We start from the raw sequence: 12,998 nt of genomic DNA on the forward strand, positions 1-12,998 counted from the left end.
ATGATAGCTTAAAAAGAAAAACAGTTCCCAGCAAGGTAGAGGGCGCCATGCTCCGTTTAGTTTTAATTTCCCTGAAAGAATATGACATTAAGTTTCTGTAGAAGTTACTCCTTCCAAGAACTCTAATGTTAGTTATTAACAGTGGAATGTTTTTTGTTATTACTAACAGAGAATAGAGGAATCAGCTTATAGTTAATATTTATTCTATTTCATGTACTCAATGATGGACTAAAATTCTAACTAGATATAGGAAGAATATGAATTTTACCTATGCTTAACCTATTTATTTATTAAGTGGGAAAAATATCCTTAAACTTAATCATAAACACTAAGAAAGCAATGAAGACCAAACACCACATCAAAGTTCAGAGGAATACATTCTCATATATAACTTCTAGAGAATTTTGTATACTAAAAGAAATCACAGGCTCCTTACAAATTTGAGCAAATCATAATTGCTTATTTATGATTTCATCTAAATATTAATATTAAACTTTATTGTATGTTATTTTGTGTCCCAGCACCATGAAATCTCCCCAGTATTCTCTATAATCTGAATCTAAGGTTATATTGATTATTAGTATTAAAAGCAACTGCACATGGAGACATGCCAAGCTTACGGCCCCCAAGGAGTATGATTTTTCAACAGAATGGTGTCAAGTGTTGAATCCTCTACTCCAACAGAACTGTGTCAAGTGTCGGAGTGGTAGGAAATAGATGTGGCATCCACCCATTAGTTACTTAGGAGCTCTCCCAATTATCAGATTGTTGTTTATTGCAGAGCTTGGTGCAAATAAGTCTTATTTTCAGAAATAACTCCAAACTACAATAGTAGTGATGCCAGATGGCAATCAGATATACCAAAGAGATATCTTATAGTGCTTTTCTGAAATAGAAAGGTAAAATTTTATAAAATCATAGTATATACAAATGCTTCTCCACTTACAATAGATTCCCATCCCAATAAACCCATCATTAATTGAAACTATAATAGGTAAAATGTCTTTAATACATCTAATGTACCAACATCTAGGTAGTAGTCTAGGCTAGACAGGCATTAGCCTACAATTGGGCAAAATTTTCTCACACAAAGCATCTTTTTAAATAAAGTGTTGAATATCATGTAATTTATTAAATATCATGTTGAAAGTGCAACCAGAATGGTTATATGGGTACAATACCATCATAAAATTGAAAAATCACAAGCTGAACTACTGTAAGTTGGAGACCATCTGTATAGAGTTCAGAGATATCAACAGTTTCAGGCATCCACTGGGCGTCTTGGAATGTCTCCTCTCTGGATAGTAGTGACTGCCATATTACTGTTGGGAGTTAATTTAGGATCTACACAATATTTATTTATTGAGTTACTTAAAAGAATTAGAGTCACAAGTAGGCAATTTAACATGTAGAGTAAGTCAAAACTAGGGAAAGCATTTTAGTTGCTTGGCAGAAAGATGGGAGCAGGTGGACAAATTACTAGGAATTCAGAGAAATTGACACATCAAAGATTTATAATGGGAACTGGCATAAAGTAGACAATTAAAAAAAAGCAATTATTGAGTTAATGACTTCAAGGCTAGTTTGGTCATGTTTTGGCAACTAGGACTTTACTAACAGGAAGAAGCATGTCTACATTGTAGGTAGTAGGAGCAATCAAAATAAAAATATCCCTAGTATCTGATGAAACCATCATGTTTCTGAAAGACATTTTCATCCTATTAATGACATTCTTAGCAACAGATAATGACCATTGTTTTAATAGAGTGAAGTAAGATAACCCAGGCATTAGCTCCCAAGGTATTGTCACTTTAAACCTGAGTCTAAAACCACAACCTTCTATGTTTCAGTTTTCTTACCTATACTACAGTGGTAATATTAACCTGCTGTGGCTTCATGAGTTTTCAGGAGTCTAAATTGAAACATGAGTGAAACCTTTTAAAAATATATAGAAATAACATCATGTAGACTGACCTGGAGTTGCCAGAGGACTGCTGGTTGTTAGGTAGTCTGTAAAGATAAATGACATAATTGTGAATTATTACTATCTATTACCTTAGAATATGTCATTTGTATTTGAATCTAAGAATATATCTTGCATGCTTTCTTATTTGATATTTCAGATCTTATTTTAAGTGACAATAATCATATATGTTTATGAGGTACAATGTGATGTTTTGATATATGTTTACAACATGGGATGATTAAATCAGGCTAATTCACAAATCTCTCATATTGAATACTGTTTCTCATTGATTTTTAGAATTACAGAGTGAAGGTACTTAGATTTGAAACTCATGTTTATTTTCCAAGAACAAAAGAGGATGTTGTTCAATAATCATTAAGTAAATATGGAGATTTACTTATTTTATAATGACTATAGACTTAAAGATTCTAGGTTAAATAGAAGCATTTTAAATAGAAGCATGGGATATGCCTAGGCTGTGGGCTCTGGAATTAGAAGGAATTGTTTTTGATTTCTTTATTTAACAGTTAATAACTGTGACTCTCCAGATTATAAATTAATTCCTTTACTTATTTCTTTTTAAGTAGAAAAATGTTACCTCCTTTTTTTTTATTGTAAACAAATGGGATATATGTTGTTTCTCTGTTTGTACATGGAGTAAAGGCATACCATTTGCATAATCATACATTTACATAGGGTAATGTTATTTGATTCATTCTATTATTTTTTCCCTTCTCCCCCTCTCCCCCTCTTTTCCCTCTATACAGTCCTTCCTTCCTCCATTCTTGCACCCCTCCCACCCCCCATTATGTCTCATCATCTGCTTATCAGTGAGATCATTCGTCCTTTGGTTTTTTGAGATTGGCTTATCTCACTTAGCATGATATTCTCCAATTTCATCCATTTACCTGCAAATGCCATAATTTTATTATTCTTTATGGCTGAGTAATATTCCATTGTATATATATACCACAGTTTCTTTATCCATTCATCAATTGAAGGACATCTAGGTTGGTTCCAGAATCTGGCTATTGTGAATTGAGAAGCTATGAACATTGATGTGGCTATATCTCTGTAGTATGCTGATTTTAAGTCCTTTGGGTATAGGCCTAGGAGTGGGATAGCTGGGTCAAATGGTGGTTCCATTCCAAGCTTTCTGAGGAATCTCCACACTGCTTTCCAGAGTGGCTGCACTAATTTGCAACCCCACCAGCAATGTATGAGTGTACCTTTTCCCCCACATCCTCGCCAAAAAATGTTACCTCCTTAAAGAATCATTTTGAAAATTGTGATATAAAATGTTATGATATAGAAACTGAAACAAGTAAATACCTTAAAAAATAAGTCTTTCCAATATTATGAAGATGACCATGATTATAGAAAATACTGAAATTATTATATTTATAAATTGCATAACATTTACATTTTAAAAATAATTTATGTGTTAACTTTATATTTAGGAATACTTTTGAGATATGCAAAACAATTTTGTTATTCACTATTTTCAGGATACGGATTTTCAGAGGGGTAAACAGACATGCTCAATGATTCTGGTAGTTTGTAGGATCAATGTCAATTTTTTGGCTTCGATTCTAATGCTTTTTCTAGAGCAGAATAATTTTATAGTTTAAGGTAACTAAGGTTAATTGTAAAATTTGTTAAGATTTCCAAAATGATCTTTGTCAGTAGTGGAGTGATCTTGATAAGACAAAGTATAAGCAATTAAAGTTAGGATGGAGTAAAGAAGATGCTGAAGTAGAGCAGTTAAAGTCAAACTTTGGATTCTCCTTTCCAAAGAGTGCAATATATTTTGAAAGTCATCATTTGAATGCTGTTAAAACTTTCTTTCATATTCAGTGATTTTACGAACATCATGGCTTCACCATCCAGTCTACATTATCTGAGTCATATTTTGAAACAAAACACACATACACATACAACATATAAAGTTTTAAATATGACAAGGACATTGAAATTGGAAATGTATACCATTGGCATATTAACTAAGTATTATGAACTCTGTGATATTATGACTGTATTGTCCTCACCAAATGTATGTAGCTTGCATTTTCATATGAATACTAAATATATCAGTAAGTGTTACAAGAATAAAACACAACTTTCCCTAATGTGGTGGAGATTGATGACCACAAACACATTTTTTTTTTAAATGTCTTAACTACTGACCTGAAACAGTTGCAGGAACAACAGTTGTTGTAGAGAAACTCTCCAAAGATGCTGGAATAAAGTAAAGTTGATTTGACAATTGTGCTTTCAATATGAATATGTTACAAATCATCGAGTACAGTTTGAATATTTGTTCAAAGGCACCTGATGTTTTAGAGCTCCTGTTTTGTCCTTTCATGTTGAATGTTCCTATTCATGATATGGCTGTGATTAATTTCCAGTATTTGCACATTCTGTCTATACAATTTAATTATGCAAAAAGTTTACTTTATGAGACAACATTTTAAGGAAAGTATCTATTCATTGATTCTATAGTTATATTGAAGAATTAGTATTTACATCAACTAATGTGGTATTAGTCTCCTGTGGTTTTGCACTGAAACATGTGGAAGACCTCAATCACAAAGTAATTGTGTACCTAACAATATCTACAATGAACCAAGTACAGTTTAAGTATAAAAATGCTTTACACAAAGAAGAGTTGTGTACTGGTTTTTGGGAGAACCATGCCAGTGTGCTTACAAGGACCTAAGAGTTGTACCTTATGTCTATGGGTTTTCTTTACTTTTCTGTGTATAGTGTGTATAAAGGATGAGCAAGTCCTAATCTACATCTAGTATTTCTAAAGAGGTTGCCAGTGCATGAAAAAAGTAGAATTAGTAAATAAATTTTGTATGTTTTGTGTTAAAATTCCTAAGAACGATTATCTTCTGGAAATTTGAGCGTTATAGCCCACTGGGTCAGTGAAGGGCCAGAATGCTCATATTTTGAAGACATTTTCAAATTAGAACTATTGTTAGATGTGTGCAGTTTATTCAAGACTGTCATAGTGAACAAATTGAATCCTTACTTAAAATGTCTAGTCTGTCTAGTTGTTTAGAATTGCCTGATGTATGTTAAGTGTAAAGATAGTAAAATATCACTTTTCAAATATCTTCTTTCTAAAATTCATATGAAACATTGTCTTTGGGGAATGGAACTGCTAAACCACCTCTGTGAGCAGTATAGTACTGTCTGTACTTGCTCAGTGATGTGGAAGAGGTGGAAGGGAAGCAATTAAAAAGGTAATATGTCAGTGTGTTCATACTTGGACATTTTCAGGCATCAGTTTTCTGTATGTTTTGTGCATTTTGTTTTGCTTTGTATATAGTGTATATAATGGACAAATGAGTTCCAATTTTGCAACATCTAGTCTCTAGATGTTAAAGAACTTGCCAGTGTATAACCAAGTAGTTAGTGAAATTAGCACATTTTGTACATTTTTTGTTGAAATTCATAGGAAAGTCTGTCCTCTGTAAATGACTTTTGGACATGAAGTTGTTCAGTCATCTCCAAATGTTGCATATGCCTCTACTTTTCCACTGGACTGAAAGTAGAGAAAAGGAAGTGAGGAGGGAAAGGTTTAGGACAGATGGTCCTATTAGAAGATAGCTCAGATTATAACCATTGCTATGGGTGCAATTTGATTAACCAGAGCTGTGTGCATAGTGGACAGGTTCTTATGTAGACTATAAAGTCCTTCTACATATTTAGAAGTGCTTGACATATTTAAAAATAGAAATGGTAGAATTAAAACTTTTTGTAAGTAGCTTTTAAAAACTGATGGGAAATACTGTGTTTGAAATTGTTAAACCACTTCTGAATAGAATAACATCCGTACTTGTTCATGAGGTGAGGAAGAAAGAAATTGCAAAAGGTGTTTTGGTAGAGTATTCTACAAAATTTCAGCTTACCCATTGCCCTATAAGATGCATTTCATTTAACTTTGTTGTACTGCGTATATCATATACATACTGGACAAAGGGATCCTAATTTTATAATGTCTAGTCTCTAGATATTAAAGAAATTGCCACTGTATATAAAAAAAGGTAAATACCATTTTCTTCAATTGTAATATATTTAAAAGTTTTAAAAGTATATGAATCAACTTACAAACTATAAAGGAAACTGAAGCATATGTCATCAAATACAGAATGTTCTGGTCTGCTAAGTTGCTCATTTCACTATTTGTTTTCAGTGTGTCTTGTTCACATAAGATCTATGACAGCTTTTAAATGACATATGGTTCATTATTGATGAATAAGATGACAAGATTTATAAAAATTTTTATAAAGAATATTCTAATTTTTTCATTTTGATAGTATTTAATAAGATCTCAAGATAAGTATGAAATTATCAATTTAAAACAAAATAAATTTGAAATTTCACATGCTATGGAAAATAGTAAAATCAAACACCTAAAATTAAGATTAGTGTCTTGTTTATAAATTTATTTTAATGCAGTTCAAGTTAAATAAATTTTTAATTTCAACTTGTTGAAGATATTCATGAGTTGATGTTGCTAGTTTATGGCATTTGTAAACTGATTCAAAGTTAACTCAAAAGACAAAAGTCGTGGTTTTATTGAGTAAATACATAAATATAAATATAAAAAATCTACAAAATATATAAATATATATAATTAAATATATATATATATATATATATATATATATATATATATATTTGCCATACTGGTATTAAATGCAGGATCTCACACATGTTAGGCAAGTACTTTATCACTGAGCCACATCCCAGCTCAATATTTTTTAAAATCATAAACCTCATTCCTTAAAACAGTCCAACGATAAAGAGTCACAAAAATAAATTACAGCATTTTGCCAAATGGCAATGCAAACCTCAAGAAACCAAGACACTTTTAAATAAAAAAGCAAAAACCAAAAAAAAAAAAAAAAAAAAAAAAAAAAAAATTTAAAGAAAAGAAAAAAATTAAAAAAAAATAAAAGGAAACCTTTTTAGGAGAAAAATGACTACTGAAAATGCACCAAAGAACATTTTTCAAAGATAAAACCATTACAGGTAAACTCTAGTAATGAGGGTTAAGAGTACACACATTAGGAACAGATCACCTAGATCAGAATCCTTTATTTAACTATAAATAGCATGTGCTTTTAGGCAATTTTCTGATATTATCTGTGCTTTGGTCTTCTACTCTGTAAAATGGGGTTAGTAAAGACATCATATAACGGGATCAATGTGGGAAGTAAATGTGTTGTTAGGTAAACCACCTATTCAGTTAATAATGACTGATAGTAATTTCCAGCTCATCGGATTCAGACAAAGGTCTAAAGTAGGCCACCTGTGCCCCAGTAGCTGTGCTAGAGAAGCAAGCCATCATGGGGGTGGTACTAAGAACATCAGCTTTCTCAGTGAGCGGGAGCTGCAGGATACAGGAGTAAACTTTATGGAAGATAAACCGTGAAGAGAAGCAGCCAGAATTGCAGTTTTATATCTACTATTCTAAAATCATAAATCAGTATATGGACTTCTGTATGTTTTCATATATTTGATTTAAAGACAAACCTATATTGAACAATCTTATTTTGTACCAAAACTATTTGAAATGAGGTTAGGTTATTCAAAATTTGTTTCCATTCTACTTGGTGTGCATATTTATTTATTTGTTGGTGTTATTTTGGATGTGAGCTTTCTAACATCCTAAAATCTATAAATTCCCAAACAAACATGGCCTTGAAGTTTATAGCCAAAGGATTGTGAGTCTAGCAAATTTCTACTGTTCTCAACCAAGATACTCAAAGTGTAAATATTGTTGGATTGAATTGAATGGAGAGTAACTAGAGTGAAAAACTTAAAACAAAGCATTGATAGATGTGCTGTCTACTTCCTGTTATTTGTGATACCCCAAATCTCTTTTCTTCTGGTTTATTTTTATTGTAAATATTATTTATAAAAATAAGGTTTAATTTTTATAAGTAAGGGATGAGATAGATCAAATCCATTGCCTCCTCTATTTTTTTCCCTAGCTTTTCAATTAGAGACTGAATCTTGCCCCTCGAAATATCTATGCCTCTATCAGAAAATCTTAAGCGCTACTTTCTGATAGAGGGTTCCTGAAAAGTCCAGCTATACTTGACCCATGTAAAGAATGTGACAAGACTCACATTTACCCATACCAATATTTTCAGAAGCTTTATGATATTTGATATTCTACAAACTTTTTCTCACTGACATTTTTTCTTCAGTTTCTCCATATTTCATTTTTCTCATGTTAATGTGTTACCTCAGGCAATAAGATAGGCTCCTAAAGTCAAGGATGATCCCACTGCTTCTCTGGTATATTGCTAGAATCTTAATTTCATAGCTTAATGATTCAAAGAAATCAAATAATGTTCCCAGATACCTGTGATATCAATGCTGTTCAAATCAATATGGAAAGTGACCAGTTGGCTGGATTTATTTGCTTCAATGCCTTGAATCAGTTCTTCTTTTACATTTTCATCTGACACCCACTGAGCAAAAAAAAGGTCAAATAGGACTATAATGCTTCCATTTCTGTAAAGTAAAAGATGATATAAGAGGAAAATGTCAGCTGTCTTCAAGTGATTTATGCTCAATTCATGTAAAATGTTTTTTAAATTCCCTTGTTATCATCTTGTTAATCCTCATTACACTAGTGTAAGGTAGTGACTCTGTAATATACATTATACATGGTGATTTTTTTTAAGTTTAAAATAAGATTAAAAAATAGGTCATGTTAAATATTATCTTTACTTTTAAGGTGGAAGGAAAAGGAATTGAAACACAAAATGATTTTCTAAGAACAAACTCCAAAACAGATCCAACATTGGAATCCACATTTTCTGAGTTCTACATTAGAACCCTGATCCCAAGGCCAGGTTATTCCCTAGAGTCACTTGTGTGAAATTAAGCAAAAATACATGGTATTATGGCATTTATTCATTTTACTGTTTGAAGGAATGAAGAGTGTGGATTTGTAATTTCTTTGGTTAATTTTTTAAAAATTTGAGTAATGTTTATTTATTCTCCTTAAAGCAACCATACTGAGCATCAATGTATTTGCTTAATGTGCTTTTTTATTGCTTTAGTGTTAGATACAATCATAGGTGAGCAACATGACAAACGTTTACTCAGCTTATACACAAAAGACTTAAAATCTCTGGTTAATTTTTAAGCAGAAACCTAAGGTAGTTTCACATGAATTTTTTTTCTACATAGTTTTAAGAATACCTGATATTCTAAACTGATAGTGACCATATTGAGTATTTTCTTCTTTATTCTCATTAGTTTTAAAATGTCAATATGTTCTGGTTTCAAGGTATAAAAAAAGAAAACAACATACCTGAGATTATTGGGACTTGGGGCTATTCATTCTAATAAGCCAATAGTTGGAATTATCTTGCCTACGTTATCTCCCAACATAAATTTCAAATTCAACCATGCAGTTGTAATCAGCTTCCTTGTGGTGTAATATGCATTTTAAAAGGTGATTTTTTTCCTTGATGATTTAGAGAAAGACAAAAACAAATAGATTTCTTTGGTAGTGGGGATACCTGAGACAGTTTTTGCTCTCTTTCCTACATTTCTACTAACATGATATTCTTAACTATTTGAGGGACAACTCCTAATTCTGATGTTCATTCTGTACCTGTTTGTAAACTGGGAGTACTCAGGTTGTACTTGATTCCAGGGGGACAGACAGACTAGGGAGTATCAAATTTTATATATTTGCTCTTTCCAAAATATAGGTATCACACCCATGTATCCTTATGGTATCTTTATATTAATGGTTCCCAATAGAAGGATTTTATCAACTCCTAAAGAGTTCTTTATTATATAATTGCAATGGTTTGGGTATAAAGTATTCTCCAGAGACTCATGTGTTGCAGTCTTAGCCCCTAACACAACAGTATTCTGATTTGAGGCCCTAGGAAGTAATTGGATCATGAAGGTTCTGACCTCATCAGTGAATTAATTCATTAAAAGATTAGTCATTTGAGTGGATGATTGGCAGATAGTGGAAACTATAGGAAGTGAAACTTAGTTGAAGGGAATAGGTTCTCTGGGATTGCCATGAACTTTCCTCTGCCATGCCCTTCTGCCATGAGGTTCTGCATCACCTTAGACCCAAAACAAAGGAGCTGATGACCATGAACTAAAACCTCTGAAATTGTGAACTAAAATAAATCTCTTTAAGTTGTTCATGTCATGCATTGATGAAGAGTTGGCTAACACACTCTCCATCTATTCACTATCCAGTACAACCTAGAGTAAATGTAACTTTTTCCTTCTTTACTATATGCAAGAGCAAAATGTTCCTGTAGACCATAGTTGTTCAGCATCCTCAATAGATAAGACATCTGTTCTTAATGAGTGAGTCCATTAGCTGCTTTTTGTTTTCATGTTTGAAAGAAATGGGTTACTCTGATGCAATAATTTCACATTCATTTCAATTGAATTAATTATTTTAAAAATGTTGCAAGGTTTACATGTTCAACTATTTGCTTAAATTGTAACAAAATCTTGTAAATGACAGAGCTCCTTAGTAACTATTTATATCAGTGTTCCCAAACTTAGACAAGGAATCACTTTTGTCTTCAATAATTATGTATTTTGTCACGGACACTGGTTCTAACAATTATTTCATTCTTGTTAGTTTTTGCATGCTGCCTGATCCCTAACTGTGTTGGAGAACAGTTCTCCATTCTCTGAAGAAAGATGCCATCTTGAACAATTCCTACTGTCAATCAAGGTTTTATGCAGGGGCAGATGACTGGACTATGGTCAATGAAATCTAAGAAGAAAATTTATGGTTAACATTTGGAAAACTTTTTCTAATACAAGAAAGGATACAGAGGAGAACAATTTTCTTTGTTGAACATTATTATGTCTACATGATTGTGAAATTTCCTCATCATTATGGGACTAGGAGGTGAACCATGGTTGAGAAGCTAAATATAGCTTTGTGGAAAAAAGAAAAGCACCCAAATCCATCCCTGATAATGTCATGGCCATAATACCACTGAATTAGCCTCACTGAAACTTTCAGATTTCTTGTGATGTCAGATAATAAACACCTACAATTGAAGGCACTTATAGTCATGTGTTATGTTAATTGAAATTTAAAAAAAAATGGAACATACTCTCAGGTTTCATCCTGTGTTTATGGTAACAGAAACTCCAGAAAAGGAGATTACTTTGTCTTTTCAACTTATATTGGTCAATATTTCCATTTTAGTAATAAAAATATTGAGACTCAGGGTAGTGTAGGTGACTTTGCCCAGAGTAATATAGACTCTTAGTTAGAGATAGGAATGATACGTATGTCTCTGTCTGCCACAAGTATTTTTACATAATTCCCAACCTCTCACCTACAACTTTCTTTTCTTCCTCCCTCCCTCCCTCCTCCTCTCTCTTTCTTTCTCTCTCTCTCCCTCCCTACCACCTTCCCTTCCATATTTCCTCATACAATTATTTATTTATCTTTAATTTATAATGTGATTGAATCCAGGAGTGCTCTACCAATGAGCTTCATCGTCAACCATTTTTATTTTTTATTTTGAGACATGGTCTCACAAAGTTGCCCAGGCTGGTATCAGTTTGTAATCCTCCTGCCTCAGCCTCTCAAATAGCTGGGATTACAGGCATGCACCATCATATCTGCAAAAGACCACTTCTATAGACAATATTATGAACTATTTACAAGCAGAAAATATACTACAGTGCATTACTTTGGAGGAAGTTCCAGGGTTTTGTGATCTTGCATTGTTACAAGAATTTGACTTCCAAATAGAGAGAATGCCTAACTGGATATTTTTTGGTGGGGATAGTAAAGATATTTATTCTCTACATACTTTCAAGATGTAGACACTCTTCCTTCTACTCCTCCCTTTTGTCCTTCTTCTTCCTCTCTCCATCCTCCATTATCTTTATATTTCCCTAATCAATCTCACCTCCCAAAATATGAATGATTAGAGATGAGCTAAAAAAAAGGGTAGCATGAAATAAAGTTTAAGTAAGAATGAAAAATATCTGTTATTTTCTTAGCTCAATCCCACATTTTTACTTTGTCTTTGATTACACGGTAGATAACTTAAAATATAATTATATCTGTTTTTTTCTTCTGTATTTTCTACATGTTTAATTTGACTGAACACCTGCTTTTATTTTATTTGAGTTAGGGAGTGGAAAAGTAAGGTATTTGGAGTAGAGGAATTTTCCTTCCCTGAGTTGAAAGTGATTTGATTAGTTCATCCTTAGGCATAAAAAGTTTTTTTATGAAAGATGTGTTCTCTTGGTTGTGAATTATACATTGCTTTAAAAAATTTATACTTTGCAAAGAGAAAAGTTAAATATTTTATAACCACTTACAAATGGATTCTTTAAATTTTTTCTTGTTCAGTATAAATGTTGAGATAAGTGAGATATATAGGTGAAATTAAGAAAGTCATAATAAGCATTTGTGTTTCACCTCATGAGAAGACTATAGCTGTTTTGTTTGTGTGTGTGTGTGAGTGTGTGTGTATTTTAGTATTTTAGCAATGATCTTTATCACTGCTGTGAGATGATTGATTTTATTTATTAAGGTTAATGAGAATTTTTTCAATAGGGTAAAATGTGGAATAGCTGAGTCTCTCTCTCTTTTGTTTTTAAAGCAGATAAATCCTAACATTGAACAGACAGCATGAGTGAAACAATTAAAAATATTTCTTATCTCATATTTTCCTTAATGATATTGAAAACCTTTAGGTTTACTGAGCAAATAAAAGTTATTCTTTTCCTAACTTTGTGACTTATCTGGCTCCAAGGGCAAAATAAGTGCGTACCACCACAAAGTATAAACAGTATTTTATTAAGAGAATCAACTGCTGATGTTCTCTGAAGCAAAGCACTTTCCACAAAGCACAATAACAGAAAGTATTCCCAAAGAAAACCAACCATTTGCTTATGTTGAAGAGAAACACACACACACACACACACACACACACACACACAGAGCTGGTGACAAAAATTTAAAAAAAAAGTT

General features: G+C 32.3%; 1 protein-coding gene across 1 annotated transcript in view; it reads right to left on the reverse strand.

Moving 5' to 3' along the window:
• Window positions 1–12,998, reverse strand: part of Tmprss15 (transmembrane serine protease 15) — a 129,147-nt gene that overhangs the window by 98,913 nt on the left and 17,236 nt on the right. Inside the window, exons 4-5 of the mRNA XM_047565066.1 lie at window positions 8,355–8,506; window positions 1,975–2,010 (exon numbers count right to left, since the gene is read on the reverse strand). Of these exons, the coding sequence (XP_047421022.1) occupies window positions 1,975–2,010; window positions 8,355–8,506 (188 nt within the window). The remainder of the gene's footprint in view (window positions 1–1,974; window positions 2,011–8,354; window positions 8,507–12,998) is intronic.

This window comes from Sciurus carolinensis, chromosome 9 (genome assembly GCF_902686445.1).
Source record: "Sciurus carolinensis chromosome 9, mSciCar1.2, whole genome shotgun sequence".
Lineage (NCBI taxonomy): Eukaryota > Metazoa > Chordata > Mammalia > Rodentia > Sciuridae > Sciurus > Sciurus carolinensis.